Source organism: Castor canadensis, chromosome 8 (genome assembly GCF_047511655.1).
Source record: "Castor canadensis chromosome 8, mCasCan1.hap1v2, whole genome shotgun sequence".
In the NCBI taxonomy this organism is placed as follows: domain Eukaryota; kingdom Metazoa; phylum Chordata; class Mammalia; order Rodentia; family Castoridae; genus Castor; species Castor canadensis.
The window spans coordinates 24,621,395-24,643,040 of record NC_133393.1 but is presented as its reverse complement, the minus strand read 5'-3'; the positions used below and the strand labels follow the sequence as shown (position 1 = coordinate 24,643,040).

At 45.1% G+C, this 21,646-nt stretch overlaps 2 protein-coding genes across 4 annotated transcripts; one reads left to right on the top strand and one right to left on the bottom strand.

Annotated features, from left to right (window-relative positions):
- Positions 1-134: 134 nt before the first annotated feature.
- On the bottom strand, positions 135-2,483 carry Atp6v1g2 (ATPase H+ transporting V1 subunit G2). The gene is made up of 3 exons (XM_020169692.2): positions 2,266-2,483; positions 1,896-1,996; positions 135-1,407 (listed from the first exon to the last, which is right to left on the bottom strand). Exons 1-3 carry the CDS (start codon positions 2,345-2,347, stop codon positions 1,234-1,236), a joined length of 357 nt encoding a protein of 118 aa, XP_020025281.1. The 5' UTR covers positions 2,348-2,483; the 3' UTR covers positions 135-1,233.
- On the top strand, positions 2,447-16,726 carry Nfkbil1 (NFKB inhibitor like 1). 3 transcript variants are annotated; one of them, XM_074082559.1, is made up of 4 exons: positions 2,447-2,566; positions 4,072-4,348; positions 12,675-12,896; positions 13,034-16,726. In XM_074082559.1, exons 2-4 carry the CDS (start codon positions 4,084-4,086, stop codon positions 13,621-13,623), a joined length of 1,077 nt encoding a protein of 358 aa, XP_073938660.1. In that variant the 5' UTR covers positions 2,447-2,566; positions 4,072-4,083; the 3' UTR covers positions 13,624-16,726. The 3 variants fall into 3 exon arrangements, with proteins under 3 accessions (XP_073938660.1, XP_020025269.1, XP_020025268.1); XM_020169680.2 differs by lacking the exon at positions 2,447-2,566 and adding an exon at positions 2,608-2,766; XM_020169679.2 differs by lacking the exon at positions 2,447-2,566 and adding an exon at positions 3,517-3,676.
- The last annotated feature ends 4,920 nt before the right edge of the window (positions 16,727-21,646 follow it).

Sequence of the window (21,646 nt, the reverse complement as noted above, 5' to 3'; positions counted from 1 at the left end):
TACTATTTGCTTTTGTTTGTCCAACAAGTTTCAAAGACCATTCTTGTGAAGTGTTTGGAGATTATGTAAACATGAAACAAGAGAGTGACAAAAGTGAAAATTGATGGGGCAAAAGAAGGCTGTGACTCACCAACTGATTTATCCATAGTTATTTTATTGACACTTTTTTTATTGTTACAAAGGGAAAACAAGGTATTGATATAGAAAGGAAGGCCATGCATATGGGGGACACAGCATCACTTCTGATCTCAAGAAACAGTAAGCATCTGATAGGTCTTTGGGGACATAAAAAAAGGAAGGAAATTCAATTAAGAGAAAGGTTAGCTCAAGAGACACAAAAAGATGTTGTATCTACCTGGAACCATAGTAGAGGGGCTTAGTGAGGCCATCATTTCATCTTTTCAGGGATCATAAGGTCTCTGGGGTAAAGAGATGAGAAGAACAATTTCTTCAGAGAATTACTAGGGTCACAAAATGAATGAATGGAGGGCTGGCAGAGTGGCTCAAGTGGTAGAGTCCCTGCCTAGCAAGCATGAGGCCCTGAGTCCAAACCCCAGCACCACCAAAAAAAAAAAAAATTTTTTTTTTTTTAAACAAAATGAATGAGTGGAATTAGCCACAGACAAAAGTTAGGAAGCAGGAATATTTAGGTTTGGGCAGGTGAGCAGAGAGTGGTTATTATATCATGGGGTTGCCATTTATTGAATCACAACAACTACCTGCCATTCTTTACAGAATGACTCCTGACCTTTCTCACCAAGGAGGCTTTATTATTATTTCAGTTTCATCAGAGGAGGACACTGAGGTTTCAATGCAGCTTGTCCCACTTACACAGCCAGCAGAGGGCAGAGTTGGGAGAGGAACCCAAATCTGTCAAGACTCTGAAGTCAGGATGTTTTCCGAATCCCTATTTCCCCATGCTACAAGTTTCACAGAAGGGTTAGGTGAGAATGATTTGGGCATTTAGAAGGTCCCAGTGAGGGTTTGAGCAGAATATAAGTCACAGGAGATTATTAGACTTTGCCTCCTAGAATTTCCAGAGAATGGAAAGGAGAGGATGATTATGGTGGGAAGTGATTTTTGGTGGGGTCTTTTGGGGGTTTTGGTGCTAAAGATTGAACCCAGGGCCTTATGCATGCTAGGCAAGGGAAGTGATCTTGATTTAGGAGATTTCTTTGAGGAAAGGAACTGGCAGGAGAAGTCAAACCCTGTAGTGGGTCCTAGACGACAATCCTAAGCAGTGATCTGGTAGTTGGGATGGACCTGGGGCCTGACGTCGCAGACCATGCCAAGCAGCTGGGCCAGAACACGCTCCCGGTTTCTCTGCTGGGAGCTCTGCATACCCTGTACCTGGCGCCTTGTAGCCTGTTCCACTTCAGCCGACAGGTTCCCCTGGGAGCCCATGGCCTGAGGGGTGGAGAAAAGGGTGGAGGAGAGAAAGAAAAAAGCAGAAGTAGAGAAAGAAAGGCACAGGCATGTGGAGAGAAAGACCAAGAAGAAATGCCTTTTCAAAACTATCTCCATCCCACAGAAATAACCAGTTGCCAAAGAGATCAACACAATCTCCTATTCTCTAAGACCTGAAATGCAACCTCATCCTAAAACAGATTATAAAATCCCTACCATCTCACTGCCTACAAAACCCTTCCCTCCACCCTAAATGTTATCATATGCCACATAGGTGATTGATTCTTCCCACAAGTTGTATATGTCCTTCAAAACTCCCAGACTCTCTTACATATCATGTCAAAACTTTACCAATATTGTGGTCCTTGCCAGGGTCCCCTCAGCCTCCTGCTACCTTAGTTTCTTGTTGAGTCACCTGCACACACCTCACTAGATGTACTCACCAAGTTGCACCTGATGGATCCCATCTCAACTCCCCCTCTACTCACCGCCTGCTGCTTGCTCTGGAATTCCTGCTCCCTCTCTCTGCGGTATTGCTCTACCTCCATCTGTGCTTCCTCTTTAGCTTGCTTCAGTCGCCGAGCCTTCCCTAGAGACAGAAAAAGGGACAGTGGATGGGGATGAATCCCCTACAAAGTGTGATAGTAGGGGTCAGTCCCTTCCGGAAAGTTATGCAGCCTTCTCTCAGTCAGCCAAGAGCTAGAGTCTAACATCCACCCATTTCTTCCCTCCTAATCAGCCTCCAGCCCCCAGCTCTCTCTACCAGCCTTGGATTTTCTTACAGACTCAAATGTTTGCTAACCCACAGACCCTTAATTTTCTTTTTACACTCCCTAAAAGAGAAAAGAGGAGACTCACTCTTTCTGGCATCTGCCACCTTCTCAGCAGCCCGCTTCTCGGCTTGCAAGAGCTGCTGGATACCCTGGGACTGGCTGGCCATTTCAGTGGCTAGGGATAATGTTGTTTTGGAGGCGACCAAGGTACCAGATGGCTCCCATCCCCCCGCCCCCAGCGCCTACTTCTCCTCCAGCTCGTTTGCTGCAGTCTTCTACTATCCCTGGGTCTTAGTGCTCCCCTTTTCACTCAGCCTCCTTGCACCAGTGTCTCCCCCAATCTGATCCTCCACTGATGACTGGTCTTCCTCTCCATTCTCACTCAGGTAATACCCAAAAGGACCGCCTGGGAGCAGCAGAGACCTGGCCCTAAGCTGCCGGCCAATTTGGGGGCAGATGCAGACCCTTCCCAGTCACCAAGGTCTAGGGATAGGGTAGCAGAGGGGAGGAGTATTTGGGTGGGAGGAAGAGAGCTTGATTGGTGGTCTCAGAGGAGGCATAAAGGCGATGAGAATGGGGTGAGAAGGTAAGGCTGTATCGTGTGACACGCGCTGGAAAAAGAGGATGCTGGGCTTCTTATTTCCCCCAACTCTTTCCTCTTTTCCATCTCCCATCTCTTTCTACATGTTTCCCAAGTCCAAATTTCTTCATACATGTCACTTGCCCTATCCTGTGGTTTTTTTTCTTCATATCTTTTTCTTTTGGGGGGGAGGGCCGTTTGAACTCAGGGCTTCGCGCTTGCTAGGCCAAGTGCTCTACCACTTGAGCCACATCTGCAACCCTCTTAAATGCCATTTCGTGTCTCTATCTCTCTCTCTCTTTCTCTCTCTCTCTCTCAACATTTTTATTAGCATATATTAGTCGTACAGGGGTAATTCATTGTATATGGTTACAATGTGTCTATAACCTATTCTTTGCTTCATTGTGGTTTTGGTTTTTCATTTTCACTGTGATTTTTATTGTCTTTACCTTCCGTTTTCTCTCTTTATCTTTTCATCTTTCGATTAGTCACGGTACCATCCCCTCTCTACTACTACCTAAGACGGCTCGGATAAACCTCCAAATAGCCCGTCTTTCTCCCTGCCCTGGCCTCTCCTTTTCCTCGCCTCTCATCCAGTCTTCTGGTTTCAAGAGGACCCTTTACCATAAGTTCCTTAGTTCCCCCCGGAAGTCTGACGAAGAAACTACCCGGTCGGGGCGGAACTACATCCTGTAATGCGCCTCACAGTTCATTTCCGCCCAAAACTTGCGTCTATGTTTGCGCCATTTCCGCCAACCTGGAGTGTCTCCGCCCTTCCCGCCTCCCTTCTCCGAGCGTCTTAAACACAGGCCTTGGGCCTACAGCTCTGGGGGTACTTGGGAGGCGGGGGGCAGGTCTGATGAGTAACCCCTCCCCCCAGGTCTCAGAGGGAGAAGCCTCTACATCTGTCTGCCGGGTACATTAATTTCAATTTCTAGATTATTTGAAATTGTGACTTTTTTAAAATTCAAATTTGGCTGATAAAAATTTCCCCCATCAGACCCAATTCGGTTTTTTTTTTTCAAAAGTCTGTTATTAAAATTTACCCACGCTCTCGAGCCTTAAGTAATTATGTATCCTTTAATCCAAATTTACGTAAAAAAATTAAGTCTGTGATCTCAACCCCACTTCATTTTTCTTTCGAACCTATGATCTGATAAGGGATGAGGGTTAAGATAAGCCTCATCTTTTTCTAGAGATGTGGGGAAAAAACAAAAAGTAAAGGGAGAAACAAGAGGGAATGTCTGAAATGGAGAGGGCGGACCAGCCAAGACTGGTCGTGACTGCTGCCTTTTTTTCCTTCTTCCTCAGCCCAAGAATTCCATGGCCTCCACTTCCCGCCGCCAACGCCGAGAACGTCGCTTCCGTCGTTACTTGTCTGCAGGACGACTGGTCAGGGCCCAGGCCCTTCTCCAGCGACACCCAGGCCTTGATGTGGATGCTGGGCAGCCCCCACCACTCCACCGGGCCTGTGCCCGCCACGATGCCCCTGCCTTGTGCCTGCTGCTTCGTCTTGGGGCTGACCCTGCCCACCAGGACCGCCATGGGGACACAGCGCTGCACGCTGCTGCCCGCCAGGGCCCTGATGGTGAGTTGCCAGTGGGGAACAAGGTCATGAACAGTTGATCAGATCTCAAGTGAAAACCAATTATTAGTTGAGAAGTTAGCTAGTTATTTGATCTGTGGGACCTATCAAGTTGGCATGTGACCATCATTTGTGCCTTTACATTACTGAGATACCATTGTCTGAAGAGCCCAACATTCTCAGGACAGCAACTAGGGACTTGTTTGTTGAGACAGGGTCTTGCTATGTAGCCTAGGCCTGCCTCAATCTGTCAATCCTCCTGAGTACTGGGATTACATGTGTGTGCCACCACACCTGCCTCACAACTAACCTTTAAATTTCACATCTTTCTAGATTAGTAGCTACTTCGATTCTTGTCTTGTTTGCCTATAACACAAAAAGTAGCAGAGAACGTAGTCTCTGCAGTTGAATTGCCTGGGTTCAAATTCTAACTCCCCATGTAACAGCTGTGTATTAAGTTATTAAATGTCCTTAAGGCTTAGTTTGCTGGTGTGCAAATTAAAATAATAACACCCCTATTATGTGCCATACACTTCTTACCAAGTAACTCATTTAATCCTCACAACAACCCTTATGAGGTATCAACATTGTTCCCCATTTCCCAGATGAGCAAGCTGGACCCAGAGAAGTTAACTCATTTGATAGAGTTACAGCTATTCACTAGTAAACAAATTATAACCCAGGCAGCCTAACTAGCTAGAGTGCCCATACTCTTAACAACTACATTGTCCTATGTTATACATTATAGAATTATACAGTGTTGTATATGTATTCATAGTACCCATGCTGTGACTTAAATTTTCATAATCAATTGACATAGTGTACAATTAGAATATCTAGCATGAGATAAACATTTGGTAGATGCTGGGGATTGTTGTTATGACCCTTACACACAATCCTGAAACTTAAAAACAATTCTGGGATCCAGTTTTCAACAGTTTGCCACCAAAACTCATTTGGTATCAAAAACCTAACCTGAACTAAGGTGAGGCTATCTACAATTTGCTTAAAAAAAAAAACGTTTCTTGCTAAAAAAAAAAAAAAAAAGTGTGTATTTGGTTACTAGGGCCAACCATTCCCTCCTGAGCTACTTAATCTACACTGTATACTTTTAGATCAGTGTTATCAAATCTTCAAAATGTCTTGAGTTCTGGGGGAGAAAAATGGAACTTGTTGATATTGCAGTGGCAGTAGCAATACAGCTCTTCTTACCAAAATCAAAGATGAAGCCCCCTTTTCCACCTAGAACTTTCTTGCTAGAGTAAGAACATTAGAGGAAAACCTGTAGTTGGGTTGATTAGCTGTTTTTCCAGTTGCCACTACACCCCAAAATCTCCCCTATATGGTCAAAAATCCCATTTTCTTTAATTCTACTTATCATAAGTGAGATGGGTTAACATATTTTGGTTGGGTTTTTTTTTTGTTTTATTTATTTATTTATTTATAAATTTTTTGCGGAACTGGGGCTTGAACTCAGGGTCTTCACCTTGAGCCACTCCACCATCCTTTTTTTGTGAAAGGTTTTTCGAGGTATGGCCTCTCAAACTATTTGCCCAGGCTGGCTTCAAACCTCAATCCTCCTGATCTCTGCCTCCTGAGTAGCTGAGACTACAGTCATGAGCCACCGGTGCCCAGCATTGGTTTTTGTTGTTGTTGTTGTTGTTGTTTTGACTTAAAAACAAAGAGTCTTCCAAGTGCAGGTGTCTCTCTGGCTGATATAAGAAGCAGGACCTGGAAAGTAACAAAGTAGAGAACCTGAGGCAGAACTGCCTCTAGATCCCAGCTCGGCCACTGAGAAGTCAGATGACCTAACCTCTGTGAGCCTAATTTGTCTCCAAAATAGAGGTTGTGGCAAGTAAATTGAACCAAACATTTGCAACAGTTTTGTTACTCACTAAATGATAAGTGTATTATTTTTATTTTGCTCAATTAAGGCTTTCTAAATAGTAAAAATACCCCCAGTAGTGTGGTAGGCACTTCATTCATTGTGTTGAACTCTATCAGAAGCTTGTGGGATTGATTTTTATCCCATTTATAGATGAGGAAAGTGGAGCCCAGAAGGCTCAGGAACGTGTCTGACATCTCACAGCTGGGAGGTCATAGCCTTCCAAAGGGCCACCCTTGCTCCATGCTTTTGCTTCCAAACCCTAGTGTTCTCTCAGGCTTTATTTCCTCCTGGTCCCCTGCCAAGTCTGCCACCAGGTGGCCTTCTAACTCTTGGGTCATGAGGCCCAGCTCCTTCAGCTGCCAGCTGCTTTAAAGACCACCCTGCCTTACTAAAAGGAAAATATCTTCTTTGAATAGATCAAATGATCCATAACCCTGCCAGGAGCTTTCTCCCCTAGTTCCCATGTTAGGTCTGAGGAATGTAGCAGTACATGCTGGAGGGACTGGGCTGGGTTATCACACCCAAAAAGGTGCCAATGAAGTGCCCCCACCTTTTGGGCTTTTGGTGACTTCTTTTTAGTCCCCATCACCTCATGGGGAAGTAGTCTTAGCTGAATAAACACACAATAAGCGTTCTATACATATAGCAAGAATTAGTAGCATTGAGAAACAAGGTTATTTTCTCCCAGTCTTTGCAAAAAGAATAAAACCCCACACAGGCCTGGTTGGTTGGTTGGTTGGTTTGTGGCTTGTTTGAGACAGGGTCTCACTATATAGCCCAGGCTGGCCTGAAACTCTTGATCCTCCTGCCTCAGCCTCCCAAGTGCTGAGATTATGGTATGAATCACCATGCTCAACTCATTCACTGCACGTCTGCTCTGTGCCAACACAATAGCAGACACCTATTACCACTTTAATCTGCACAGCAAAAGGTGGCCTCGTTTTAAAATGACTGGGCATCCGGTTTATGTTCCACTTGCCTTTCCAGCCTCACCTCCTGCTGCACACCCACAGACCTGCTAGCTTGGTGGGTCTATCTTCAATGACACTAAGCACATGTTTCACAAGCGTGTTTGTCTCTTTTTTTTTTCCTCTTTTTTGGCAGTACTGGGGTTTGAACGCAGGGCTTCATGGTTGCAAAGCAGGCTCTCTACCTTTTGAGCCGTACCTCCAATCCTTTTTGCTCTGGTCGTTTTTGGAGATGGGGTCTCTGGAACTACCTGAGCTGGCCTTGAATCTTGATTTTCCCAGTCTCAGCCTCCCAAGTAGCTAGAATTACAGGTGTGCGCCACCGGTGCCCAGAGCATGCTTGTGTCTTGCTTGTTGCCTTCTCTTCTGCCTGATTTCCCCTCCCAGCCCACCTCCTCCTTAAAGCCTTCTTTGACTACCCAACCCACGTTGCCCATGCTGATGTTGAACTCCTGGGTTCAAGCAATCCTCCAAATTCAGCTTCCAAAGTAGCTGGATCTACAGGTGTGTACCACTGGGCCTAGCTATAATGTTGGCATTTGTAGAGGGGGAGGGGGGAGGTGGCACAAACAAGGTATACACATGTAAATAAATGTAAAAATGATAAGGTAAAAGGAGAAAAGAAAAAAAAATTGGCATTTTTAAAAAATGTGTTCATGCTGGGTGTGGTGGTGCATGCCCTAATCCCAACTATAAGGGAGGTATAAATTGAAGGATGCAAAAATGAGATACCCTATCCAAAAAAAATAACTAAAGCAAAAGGGCTGGGGGCATGGCTTGAAGCAGTAGTGCACATGCCTAGCAAGCACAAGGCCCTGAGTTCAAACCCCCATACTGCAAAAAAAAAAAAAGTGTGTTCATGTCTGAGTATGGTGGTACACATCTATAATCCCAGCACTTGGGAGACTGAGGCAGGAGAATTAGAACTAAGGCCAGCCTAGGAACAACAAGACCTATCTCAAAAACAAAAACAGCTGGGCACCAGTGGCTCACACTGATAATCGTAACTATTTGAGAGGCTGAGATCTGGAGGATTGCAGTTCAAGCCAAGCCCAGGCAAATAGTTCCAGAGATCCCCATCTCCAAGATAACCAGAGAAAAATGGATTGTAGGTATGGCTCAAGTGCCTGCTTTGCAAGCATGAAGCCCTGTTCCACCAAAAAGAAGAAAAAAGATGTATTCAGGTTAGGATTGTAGGTTAGTGGTAAAGAACTTGCCCAGATGCAAAAGGCCCTGTGTTCAATCCTCAATACCACAAAAAAGAAAAAAGTCACTTTTTGTTGTTAGTGGTGGGTTGTTGTTTGTTTTGAAGTTTTGGGGGTTTTTTTCATTGTTGGGGCTCAAACCCTGGGCCTTGGTACATGCTTGGCAAGCTGTACCACTGAGCTATGTCCCTAGCCCCCAAAAGTGTGTCCATATCTTTAAGGTAGGAATCATGTTGGGCAAGGAAAGAACAGTGCTTCTATTACTAAGACAAAGTAAATTTTTCTTCCAAATTTTTTTTTCTTACAGATTTTCCCAGTATGAAAATACAACGTATTAATTAACGGACATTGAAAAAAGTTGATTTATACTGCTAAATTGATGATAAAGATGATATTTCAATCCTGGCACTGGTGGCTCACACCTGTAATCCTAGCTACTCAGGAGGCCAAGATCAGGAGGATCTCTCTCAAAAAAACTCATCACAAAGAGAGGGCGGGTGGAGTGGCTCAAGGTGTAGGCCCTGAGTTCAAACTTTAGCATGGCAAAAAAAAAAAAAAAAGATAGTATTTCAAATATAAGAGGGAATGAAATATTTACTAAATGATACTGGGACATGTGACTCACCTAGAGAAAAATAGCCCCACCCCATACCTGACTCAAAAGTAAATTTCAAATCTGGGTACAGTGGCAGATGTCTGTTGTCTCAGCTATTCAGGAGGCTGAGGCAGGTTGATTGCTTGTGCCCAGTTGTTTAGGGCCATCCTGGGCAACACAGTAAGACCTATGTTGTTTTTAGGAAAAGCTGGGAATGGTGCACACCCGTAATCCCAGCACTCTGGAGGTAGAGGAATGTTTGGTTTACAAGTTCAAGGCCAGATTGGATTATATAACAAGATCCTGTTTTTTTGGGTTTTTTGGGTTTTTTTTGTAAAGTAAAAACTTTTTCATCCCTAAAATTTAGAAGGCATTATCAAAGAAAACTAGCCTTATCTATGATGGTTTTATTTCTTTAAAATAGAATTATGTAAAAATGGTAATATGTCAGCATACCCTATGGTAGGAAGAGGGGTATTTATGCTATACTTGAAATTTTTAAAAATTTTTTTAATCTCTAAAAATAAAAATATATTAAAATAGTATAAGAAAACACAGTAGAATATTTTATAATATTAAGAGTGGGGAAAGCCTTCCTAAGAATGAACTAAAATTAAAAGTGAAGAGGAAAATATACCTGGTATCATGGCTCATACCTCTAATCCTAGCTACTCCATAGAGATGAGGAGGCCTACCCAGGCAATAAAGTTTGTGAGACCCCCCATCTCAACTAATAAAAGCTGGGCACAGTGACATGTGCCTGCCATCCCAGCTAGGAGGGTATCATAAATAGGAGGCTCGTAGTCCAGGCCTGCCCAGGCATAAACTCGAGACCCTTGCTCAAAAATAACTAAAGCAAAAAGGGTTGGGGATGTGGCTTAAGTGATAGAGCACCTGCCTAGCAAATACAAGTTCAAACCCCAGTACTGCAAAAAAGAAAATATTGATGAGAGATTTAATGATATAAAAATTTTAAAGGACTCTCATAATTATCTACCTATATATCTATATATCTGTATAATATCCAAGAAAAAAGTAGATGAATATGAACAAATTATAAAAGACAACTTCATGAATAAAATCAATTTTTTTAATCTATCACGTTAGCAATATTAGGGGAGTTGATGGTTCACACTTATTTTAAAGGAAGACAGGTACACATACATTCTTGGCATAACAATTTGGCAGAGTTTCTCACTCTTTTTTCTCCTTGCACATGTCCTTTGACTCAGAAATTCCATTTCTGAAAATCTACCCCACGCAAATACTGTAACAAGTCCACAAAGATATATGTGTGAGGCTGAATGTTTTCGGAAACAAAATCTGTCAATTAGAAGTGGGGAGACTTGTTTGTTTTGTGCACACAGTGGAACACTAACTACACAGTCATCAAAAAGGATGAAACAGACCATATATTCCTGTGGAAAAATACAAATGAGATAATAAATGAAAAAAGTAAGTGGCCAAACAATGTGGTTATGTATCTCTGAGTAAATTTATTGTATGTGTGTGTTTATTTATACCAAAACAGGTCTAGTAGGGCCCAGAGCAAACTGTTAGTAGTTATCAATTATTCTTTCTTTTAAAAAGGAAAGAAAGGCTCAGCACCAGTGGTCACATCTATAATCCTAGCTACTTGGGAAGCAGAGATCAGGAGGATCACGGTTCAGTGCCACCCTATGCAAAAAGTTTGTGAGACCATAGCTCAACAGAAGAAGCTGGGCATGGTGGCAAATACCTGTCATCCTAGCTACTGTGTGGTCCAAGCCAGCTCCAGGCAAAAAGTGAGATCCTAACTCCAAAATAACCAGAGCAAGAAGGGAAGGAGGCATGGCTCAAGCAATAGAGCACCTGCCTAGTAAGCCCAAGAGGCCTTGAGTTCAAACCTCAGTACTACCCATCCCCCCAAAAAATAAGGAAAGTTAAAACTTAGTTATATCCCTTTCACATTAAAATATCAATTATAGCTTCACTACCCAGAACTTTTACTTCTTTCCTTCTAGTGTTTTTTTGTTGTTATTGTTTTTGTTTTTACAGTACTGGGGATCAAACCCAAGGCCTTGTGCATGCTAAGCAAACAAAGCACTGTACCCACTGAGCTACATCCCAAGCTCAGGTTGGGATGTTGCCCAGGCAGCCCTTGAACTCTTGGGCTCAACTTTCACTTCAGCTTCCCAAGTAACTGGTGCATGCCCAACTTGGTCTCTTTTTTTTCAAACACTTATGATCAGATCTTATAAACAGTTTTGTAGCCAGCTTTTTTCACACATACAAACATCATTTGTAAGTACTGTTTATTATTCTGTGCCATGTTTTATTTACCATATTCTTCTAGTTGGAGGTCTTACTCCTTAAAACCTATGAATTAAAAACCTGTGCAAGCCTGAGCACGCCCCCTACCCCAACACACACACACCTGCAATGAGTCCTGGTGGAAATAAGCAATGGGACAAGTTAGACGGGTCACAGCAGCAGTACTAAGGATAAAGTGCCCCCTTCCCTTACCCTGATATGGTTTGGGTGTGGGGTGGGGAGTAGGCTAGCCAAGACTGGGCTATTCTGTCTTTGTGCCTTCCTAGCAGTGATAGATCAACTCTTACCGTGTGCCATCCTTCTGCCAGGTAAATAGTACTTTCATCATCGAATAAAGATTTAAGGACTGCCAGCTCATTTCCTCCTATCGTAGGAAAGAAAATAGGTTCACAGGAAGGGAGGCTGCCTCACTTACCTTCCTTGCCCCCTGAGAGAAAGAAGTGGTGGTTAGTGACCACTACTTCAACTTGGCCAGGAGTAGGATGTCTAGAGTGTCGGTGAAGCAAGCAGCATGGCACTCAGCTCCCCCAGGAGCATATGCAATGAGAACAGGGTTTAGCAAAAGGGGTACCGGGAGAATGCCAGTCCTCTCCTGCTCCTGCCAGCTCCCAGGAGAGACCCTCTATCTCAGCCCCTTCCCTTGTCCTAGGTCAGCAGTCATTCAGAAAGAGCTCAATCTGCTGCTGGCCACATTTGTAGGTTTGGTTTTTGTTTTGTTTTGTTTTTTTGGCAGTGCTGGGGTTTGAACTCAGGGCCTCATACTTGCTAGGCAGGCACTCTACCACTTGAGCCGCTCTACCAGCCCTGCTGGTCACATTTGTATGGCTCAAACATGTTGCTGACCTTCCCTTTGCCTACTCCCATCATCCCTTGGGTAAGCTGGCTGGGAAGTTCCACTGGAAACATTTATTTTACTCAATTTATTGAAAAGTGACATTAATTTTTTTTTTTTTTGGCAGCACTGGGACTTGACTTCAGGGCCTCACTAGTGCTCTTATCACTTGAGCCACTCTGCCAGCCCTTTTTTTGATGGGTTGTTCAAGATAGGGTCTCACTGACTATTTTCCCGGGGCTGGCTTCGAACCATGATCATCCTGATCTCTGCCTCCTGAATAGGTAGGATTACAGATGTGATTCCCCAGCACCCACTAAATATAGTGGTACAGGTACAGTGTTCCTGTACTTTACCAGTCTGACACACAGTTTTGGGTGAGAAACATAATAAGGAATATATAGTGACAATATTTTCAAGCCCAAAATTGAAAATACAAAGGATTTTGACAGCAAGGTGAGTAGGGGCAAGACTAGAAAATATTATTTGACATAGTAGAACTTCTGCTCATTGCTCTCCCACCCACAGCTTACACAGACTTCTTCTTGCCACTACTGAGTCGCTGTCCCTCTGCAATGGGAATAAAGAATAAGGATGGGGAGACCCCTGGGCAGATTCTGGGCTGGGGACCCCCCTGGGATTCCGCTGAAGAGGAGGAAGAAGATGAGGCTTCCAAGGAGCGTGAATGGAGGCAGAAGCTGCAGGGGGAGCTGGAGGATGAGTGGCAGGAGGTCATTGGGAGATTTGAAGGTGAGGAATCCTTTACTATCCACAGGTGCCCTTCCTCCCGATAGCTGTTTTTCCTGGGCCCACACTGGGCTCTTCAGCCCCATCCTCTGTACTTCTCACAGCCTCTCTCCACCTACCTCATCCCACCTCCCAAACAGATGATGATTCCCGTGAGACCCAAGAACCAGAATCATTCTCAGCCTGGTCAGATCGCCTGGCTCGGGAGCATGCCCAGAAGCGCCAGCAGCAGCAGAGGGAAGCAGAGGGATCCTGCCGACCCCTGCGGGCTGAGGGCTCCAGTCACAGTTGGCGACAGCAGGAGGAGGAGCAGCGGCTCTTCCGAGAGCGAGCCCGGGCCAAGGAGGAAGAACTGCGTGAGAGCCAAGCCAGGAGGGCCCAGGAGGCTCGAGGGGACCGAGGGCCAGAGCCAGCCAGGGCTGGGCCCAGGGCAGAGCACCCCAGAGGGGCAGAAAGAGGCAGCCTCTGGCGCTTTGGTGATGTGCCCTGGCCCTGCCCTGGGGGAGGGGACCCAGAGGCCATGGCTGCAGCCCTAGTGGCCAGGGGCCCCCCCTTGGAGGAACAGGGGGCTCTGAGGAGGTACTTGAGGGTCCAGCAGGTCCGCTGGCACCCTGACCGTTTCCTGCAGCGATTCCGAAGCCAGATTGAGACCTGGGAGCTGGGTCGTGTGATGGGAGCTGTGACAGCCCTTTCTCAGGCCCTGAATCGCCATGCAGAGGCCCTCAAGTGACCTTAGGGAAAGAGCAAGAAACTGTGGGGATATAGCCTTGGGGCAGGCAGGAAGAAGGGCAAGGTCAGGGCTGGGGATCAACAAGGAAGGAGGCAGATGCTGCTGGAGAGGATATGGGGTGGGAGTGAAACTTGTAAGAAGTGGGGGTGGGGCACATGGGCCTCTCCTACTGCTCTTGACTCTGCCATTTCCTAATAAGACCTGGTTCCACATCTCACTTCCAGTGTCTCCTCTGCCTTTTTCCATTGCTATGGTTTTCATCACCCATGACATCTCCTTTCCCGCCCGCTTGCCGAAACCCACAGCTACTACAAACCTGCAACACACACACTCCAATGTGTGCCCTCGGCTGGAGACCAGAAGCTCCCTGCCTGCCCACCCTGAAAGTCAGCCCTCAGAAGACCCAGTTTGCCCTCCGGTCTCCCTCTGTTGCCTCTGCTGGTGTTCTGTCCACCCTACATTCTGCAGCTGGAGAAATAGATTTGAATGGAGGCAAAAAGGGAACAAAACCAGTTTCCCTCCCCCCAGGCTCCCCAAGCAGAACCACTTCCTCCTCCCCACTTAACACCCCCTCGTCCAACACAGGAGGGCTTTCCCTTTGCTGAGTCACTGAATGAGCCAAGTTGGGGGCAACTGAGGCTGGAGGACCATGATGAGGGAGGATGGAGGATAGAAGTAAAACGGATGGAGGAAGAGACTTGTGGGGGAGGGAATTTCAGTTGCTAAAATTAGAAGCAAATGAAGGAGGCGGAAAGAGCCCAATTATGTAACCTGGGTTGTCTGTTCTTGGGTAACCAGAGATCCACACCCGCAGGCATCCAAGCTATGGACTCCTGACTAGCTCTCCTAGCTTCTCAGTCCCATCTCCTCCAGGGCCTCAATTCTTGCCTCTTTTCATCCAACTTCCCTATCACTGGGAAGCCCAAGTTTGGCCTTTCACATAAACATCTCCTTTTGATGAGAATTGATAGTTGAGGGCCTGAAGGATGGAAGGCGATGGCCTGGGGCTCCCATGGAGGAGAGAGGGGGTTCCATCCTTCCCATTGTTCATACTCGGCTCCCACTCCAGCACCTTGGAAATGGATAAGAAGTTATAAGCCGTACCCTACTGCCATCACTCAGTACACAACTGAGATTTCAGGAAAAGAAAGAACAGGACTGGAAGGAAAGAGTAGAGTAGAGGCATGCACTGGTTTTGCACATGTGTACATTAGAATCTTGCCAACCAAGATAGAAGTTAGGAAGAAGCCGGAGGCCTCCATGGACCAGGCAGATGTTCAGGGGCCAGAGTTGGGGAGGGCTGGTGAGAAAGATCTTGTGAGAGGAAACTGCTGTGATTCAGAAAAGAGACTTAGAACTGTGAGCAACCCAGGCGTCCGGTTCCTCTCACAGGCCGGAGATTTCGGAAGTGGCATGCAAAGAGCCTAGGTTTGGAGTTGGGGGGAGTTAGGACCCCTGAGCTTGGGGCTGAAAGGTAAGCAACAGAAAACTGGTGTCCACATTTGCCCCTCCCAGATTTCTGTGTAGTTTTAAAGCACATCATTTCCCCTTCTGCAAGAGTTACATAAACCCAAAGATAAGCTGTGATACCTGGGCCCCCAGACCTCCCTCTTTTCGAAGTCTCTCCCTGATGTCTGGCCCCCAGCCCTGGTGGGGGTTCCCCTGAGATGAGGGCTGTTCACTTTCTCTGACCACACTGTTTCCGCTTCTGTGTGTCTTGTTTCCTAGGCTGATAAAAATACTGAGCCCTAGAGGCCCTGGCTTCCTCTGACCCTATGGTGCCAGGCAGCAGGCATCCTGTCCACCACAGTGGGGGCAGGGATGGGTCCTAGGGATCCCCAAGAGGTGACTCAGTGCCTATCATGAAGCACTGGAGAGATGGAAGTGTGCACATCTTTGCTCCCTCAAGCTGGAACTAGGAGTTGGGGCTCAGTGGAAGATACTTGGGCTTCAGTTTGAGAACCAGGATTGGGAAGAAAACTAGTGAGATTGAAAAGGGTCAGTCTGGGGGTTGAAATGGGGAAAGGTTTGGGTTAAATTAGGAAAAGGATCTTGGAAGGGTTCTATTTAGTGCAGGCAGATAAACTGAGCATCATGTAGCCCTGCATCAAGTTTGCAGTCCAGTAGGGGGACAAACCCATACCTAATTAACTGAAAGACACATTGGATACATACTAGTCATTTGAGTGTGCTCTGTAGGGGCAAGGATTTCAGCAGTGGAGCTGAATGGAAAGGCTTGATAGGTAAAAGAGCAGAGGCTGGAAAATCAGAAAACATGATATGTGCAGGACAAGCTGAGTGTCCTGAAGGAGAGAAGCACAGATGTGGGGAGCATGTGATGAAGAAAGGGCCACAGAATGCCAAGGTCAAGGACTTGGGCTTTATCCCACGGCAGTGACCCTGAGGACAGCTATGAAGATGGAGAACAGGAGAGGGCTGCGGGAGCCCAGATAAGAAGTGATAAGAGAATCATTGTCTGAATACCCACAATGTGTTAAGCAGCCCTTTCCTGACCACCAGTAATCCTGTTGTTAGGGGCTCAGGACACAATACCCCAAAGTGTGGCACTTACGTCTGCTGAGTACTTTGAACTGAAGGAACTAGAAGGGCCTCAGAAGCAAGTCCCTCTCTGCCCTTCTCTTGTCCTCCTGTCTCTCACCCTTCTTATTTCCTCCAAAGTGAGTCCTAAGATTGAGAACTCGTCTTCCCCTAGGCAGGTCATAGAAACTAGAAGCCATCTTCACAAAGCCAGCCATAAGACCTAGAAATATTCCATTCTGTGTAAGAACTGGCTATAAAGAAATTATCTGACCTCACTTGTCTGATACTAAGTCTCAGACCCTTATTCCAGAGGGAAGGTCCTGCCCCATACCGGGGAGGAAGGACTGTCACACAGGCCAAAAAGAAACTGAACAGGTAGATCTGAGTTTCCCACTCAGTTTCTCTGTTCATTAGGTCACACCCTTTCTGTCCGATCATATTTCTACATGGCTGTTCATTCTTCATCAAATCTAAGCCTAAAGTTGGACAATATTCCTTGGGTCTTTGGGTCTTCATTTCTGAAGGCTCTAGTGTTATATAAACTTGGATTAAATAAATTTATTATGCTTTTCTCTTGTTAACCTGTCTTTTGTTATAAGAGAGTGGGCTATGACCCTTACAAGGGGCAAGAAAAGGGATCACACCTTTCTGCCCCTACACTGCCAACACCTCCAAAAGGGAGGTGTGGATCTCTGTTACACAGATGAGAAACTGAGGCCCATAAGCATACTGTAACCTGCTTAAGGCCACACACTAAAAAGTAATGGAATGAATATTAAACTCATCTGACTCCTAAACTCATGCACTTTCTACTTAAGCCCCAGTAGCTCCAATAGCATTAAAGCATGGAACAGATTTTATAAACTTTGAGAAGACATTATACAAGTGATTAGTGGTAGGAGTAAGGAAGGAGAAATCTTAGATGACTCCAAGGTTGAGCCCAGAAGGTTGGAAAGATAATAGTGTAAAGAAAAGAGCATGGCTGAAGGAAAGGTAAGGAGTTTGAGTCAAACATTTGACCAACACGTTTTGGTTTTTTTTTTTTTTTTTTTTTGGTACTGGGGTTTGAACTCAGGGCCTATACCTTGAGTCACTCCACCAGCCCTTTTTTGTGAAGTTTCTTCGAGGTAGGGTCTCGTAAACTATTTGCCAAGGCTGCTGGATCGAGATCCTTCTGATCTCTGCCTCCTGAATTAATTTTTATTAAGCACTTGTTAGGAGCAGAGAATTGCTAGACAATGGGTGTAAATGAAGAAGACACTGTCATAGAACTTGCAGTCTGGTGAGACAAACAATATACAAGTAACAACTACACATTATAATGGAGGTGTTCTTGCCTAGAGTAATGAAGTGCTCCAAATAAGGCCTGCTGAGTTTGAGATATTAACATCATACTCAGATGGAAACTTCCAGCAAACAGGTATAGAGCTCAAAGAATTTGGGTTAGCAGGATAGATTTGAGTATCATTTCCTTCCCAATAGAGGTTGAGCATTTGAGTGGACACACTCTTCAGGACAGAGAGACAGAGAGAAGTGGCCAGATGAGCTCTGAGGGTGATCAAATGAAGAGGAACCCAAGGAGGAGGGGTGGGGAGCAGGCAGAAAAGTAGGGCAAGGGAGGGACGTGCAAGCAGAGCCTGGGCAACCATGGCAGGTCTCAAAGAAGTCTGGTAAGTGAGGGTTGAAAAGATCCTTTGGGTTCAGGAACTAGATGATTACAAATTTTGAGAGAACATTTTCCATTTAATAGAGGGGGAGAAATCACTTTATACAGGTTAAGGAATGTGTAGGAGGTGAGACAAAGGAGGCAGTGAGTACAAACTTATAGAATGGTGAAGAAAGAAGACAACTAAGAATCATGTCTTGGTTCTACCCACGAATTTGACAGATGAGGAAAATTTTACCAGTTCCTAAAAGAGTGGTTAGTCAACAGGTCTAGTATCTTAAGACATCACACAGAAAGGGAAGGTGAGAGATAGAACAGACATTCGAGGGAGAAAGAATCCAGGGAGGTGTTTTTTATTGTTTATTTTTGAGAAATAAAATTGAATGTATTTGTAAAATGAAGGGAAAAAGCATGAAGAGAAAGACACTGAAAATACAAGAAAGGTAGAGGAGAATATAGTAAAGAGAGAGGAAGTGGAATAAGAAATATAGATTAAAGGATCCACCTCGGAAAGGAGAAAGTGTGCTTCTCTGAGCCAAGAAGAAAGGAAAGAGGGCTGGAGGTGTGGTTTAAACAGTAGAGCATCTGCCTAGCAAGTGCTGAAGCTCTGAGTTCAAACCCCAATACCACTAAAAATAAAAAAGGGTGGGGGAAGAGAAAGCATAAATAACAAAGTAAAGGGGGAAAAAGGCTATTCACCTTGGATGGGCTTAAGCTCAGTAAAACAGATGACAGCAACACCAATGGAGAGGGAAGAGGTCAGGTGAAAGGCATAGGGGCATGGAGATCAAGAATATCGCCTACAGGAGAACATCAGGGTCCATAAAGAATGATGAAATTTTTTAAAGGCACACTGAGGACCCTCTGAGTTTACAAGGCCACTATTAGTATAAGACCTCTTATGGTGACCTGATTCTCTGGCAGTGTTTGGCAGTAAGGAGAAAGCCCCAAGACTATGATCTTTGGGTTTGCTCACATCAAGTTTTTCAAAGTCCCCCTGGTTGAACATCAGGGAGGCAAGAAATGCTAAACCTGGCTGGCAGAGTGGCTCAAATATCAGAGCACCTGCCAAACCCCAATACTGCCAAAAAAGGAAAACAAATCTAAACTGGTAGTGAGAATGTAGCTGAATTTGTTGACTATCATATATGTTAAACAAAACCAACAAGAAAGAAGAGAGGTGAGGGTCATGGCTCAAGCAGTATTATGCCTGCCTAGCAAGTTGGAGGCAAACCCAAGTACTGCCAAAAAAGAAAAAAAAAAGAAGTTGGAGGTCTGGGTTAAAATGAATAACTAATTCAATTGGAGGGGAGTAGGAGATAAGAAAAGAGGGTGATTGTTATGAGGGGGAAAATTCAAAACTCTGAGGTAGGAGGTCCAACCTTTCTCGGAGGTGGCTAAAGTGGAGCAGAGAAAAGGCTGTAAAACTGTTGAAGTGAGAAAAAAGAACTGAGAGTCTAGAAGGTAAGATTCATCAGATCTGTGTGGTTTTGAAGTCACTAAAGATGGTGATAGAGGATGAGAGATGGAGAAAAACTGGGCTAGATGTACAAGTTGTTAAGATCACAGTACAGATGTTGATGAAGAAGATTGTGTTGTGAAGACAGGAAGAGTGTGGCAAATGCAAAGGCATGGACTTCGAGAGAGGAGGAGGAAGGTAGATGTTAGCCACGGAGGCGGAGAAGGAGTAGTGACCTCTCTCGTCTGCCCCTTCTCCTGGTTCCCCAAAGAAAGCAGATGCATCATTAGGGGAAAACCAAGTTCATGGTACTCAAGGGGAGGTGCTCTCAAAAATGAAATAGAGGGGCCAGGCATGGTAGCACAGGCCTGTAACTCCAGTTATAGCAGGCAGCAGAGGGGAGGATTGCTATTCAAAACCAGCCTGGGAAAAAAAAAGTTAGTGAGACCTTATCTCGAAAAAAAGGTGGGTGCTCACTTCAGTAGCATTTATGTACAAAAGAAAGAAAGAAAGAGAGGGAGGGAGGGAAGAAGAGAGAAAGAAAGAAAGAAACAATCTGGGTGTGATGATCCACACCTGAAATCCCAGCCATATGGGAGATGAATGTAGGAGGATCATTCATGGTTCAAGACTGGTGCCCTGAACAGAAGCACAAGACCCTATCTGAAAAATAAGTAAAACAAGGCTTGGACACCATAGCTCACACCTGTAATCCTAGCTACTTGGGAGGCAAGGATCAAGAGGATTGTAACTCAAGGCCAGCCTGAGTAAAAAGTTATTGAGACTCCTCCCTCCCCAATCTTAACAAAAAAACTAGCCATGGAGGTACATGTCTAACTTCAGCTATTCGAGAAGCATAGGTAAGAGGATTGAGGTCTGAGGTCAGCCCAGGCAAAAAGGCTAGACCTTATCTGAAGAAATAACTCTAGTGTAAAGAACTGATGGTATGGCTCAACTTGTAAAGCACGTGCCTGGCAAGAACAAGACCCTGAGTTCAAACCTCAGTCCAGTCAAAAAAAAAAAAACAACGAAATAGAGGATTTTAATAGATGAGTTCAGTAGAACGTTGTAGAAGGATCCTTGTGGGATAGAGAATTGAATCCAAGGTCAAATCCCATCGAGCTTTTAGGCAAGGAAGGCAACCCAGACAGTTTTTCTCCTAGGAGCAAAAGATGGTGGCTTCTGGAACTCCTCATGGAAGATGCATTGTATTTAATGTTACGAAAACATGCAGGCTTTGACCAGATCTTAGGGGGATGTGTGAGTTGCTGTATCTCTTTCAGTTCCTTGGATGGCAACTCCCAACTTTCTCTTTCCAGCTCTGACCTTGCCCTGAAATCCAAACTCACATTTCAAGCTGCCAAGTGACAATCTCACTTGCAATGGTTTCCAACCAATTTAGACTTAACACGCCCAAAATAAAGCTTTTGGTTCTTCCCTTTCCCCAGAATTCTGCCTCTCTCCCAGTCTCATCTCTTCCTACCCATCCAATCTATCCTCTAGTCCTGTCGATCCCACCCCTGGCATAGATCCCAAGCTTGCCCACTTCTGTCCAACTCCATGGCTGCCACCACCTTCTCTTCAGCATTGCTTCCGCTCTTGTCTCTTAGAAGCAAATCTAAACCCAGGAGCTTCAGTGTTGTTACAAACATAAATCCAGAAGACAGGCATAGTGGGGCACACCTGTAATCTCAACACCTGGAATACTGAGACCCATGGATCATGAGTTTGAGGTCAGCCTGAGCTACATAATAAATTATCTCAAAAAAACAAAAACTGCCATAAATCCAATCACCTTTCTCTCTCTCTCTCTCTCTCTCTGTCTATACACACACACACACACACACACACACACACACACACACACACACACACACACACACCTTACACCCTCCAAAAGCTCCTCAGAGTTGAATAAAACTGAGATGCTTTACCCCTCCTCCCATGGCCTTTCGTGACCTGGCCCCTGCCCTCCTCTCTGACCTTGTCTCCCAGTCTCTCTTTCTCTGCTGCAGCCACACTGACCTTATTTCTGTTCTTCACCACTCCAGCTTGTTCCCTCCTCCCCTGCCTTTGCTGTAGCTTTTCCCTTTGCCTAGAACACTTTGCTCCCAAACTTTCATCTTGTCTTTCTGTCATTCGGGTCTCAGTTTCAATGCCATTCACTCACTCAGGGAGGATCTCATACCATATCTAAGCACAGTTCCTTGCTGCTTTGCCTACCATCCTGTGTCATTTTCTCAAAGCACTACTTACCAATTTCTTCTTCAGTTTTTTTTCTTTTCAGTATTGGAGTTTGAACTCAGGGCCTATACCTTGAGTCACTCCATCAGCCCTTTTATTGTGATTTTTTTTTT

Coding starts and splice junctions, on each gene's coding strand:
- Atp6v1g2 (XM_020169692.2), bottom strand. CDS start 2,347: ATGGCCAGCCAGTCCCAGGGTATCCAGCAGCTCTTGCAAGCCGAGAAG. Junction 1,997..2,265: donor GGTGGCAGATGCCAGAAAGA/GTGAGTCTCCTC, acceptor TTCTGTCTCTAG/GGAAGGCTCGGCGACTGAAG. Junction 1,408..1,895: donor TCCAGAGCAAGCAGCAGGCG/GTGAGTAGAGGG, acceptor TCCACCCCTCAG/GCCATGGGCTCCCAGGGGAA.
- Nfkbil1 (XM_020169679.2), top strand. CDS start 3,620: ATGAGTAACCCCTCCCCCCAGGTCTCAGAGGGAGAAGCCTCTACATCT. Junction 3,677..4,071: donor CCTCTACATCTGTCTGCCGG/GTACATTAATTT, acceptor CTTCTTCCTCAG/CCCAAGAATTCCATGGCCTC. Junction 12,897..13,033: donor GGTCATTGGGAGATTTGAAG/GTGAGGAATCCT, acceptor CCTCCCAAACAG/ATGATGATTCCCGTGAGACC.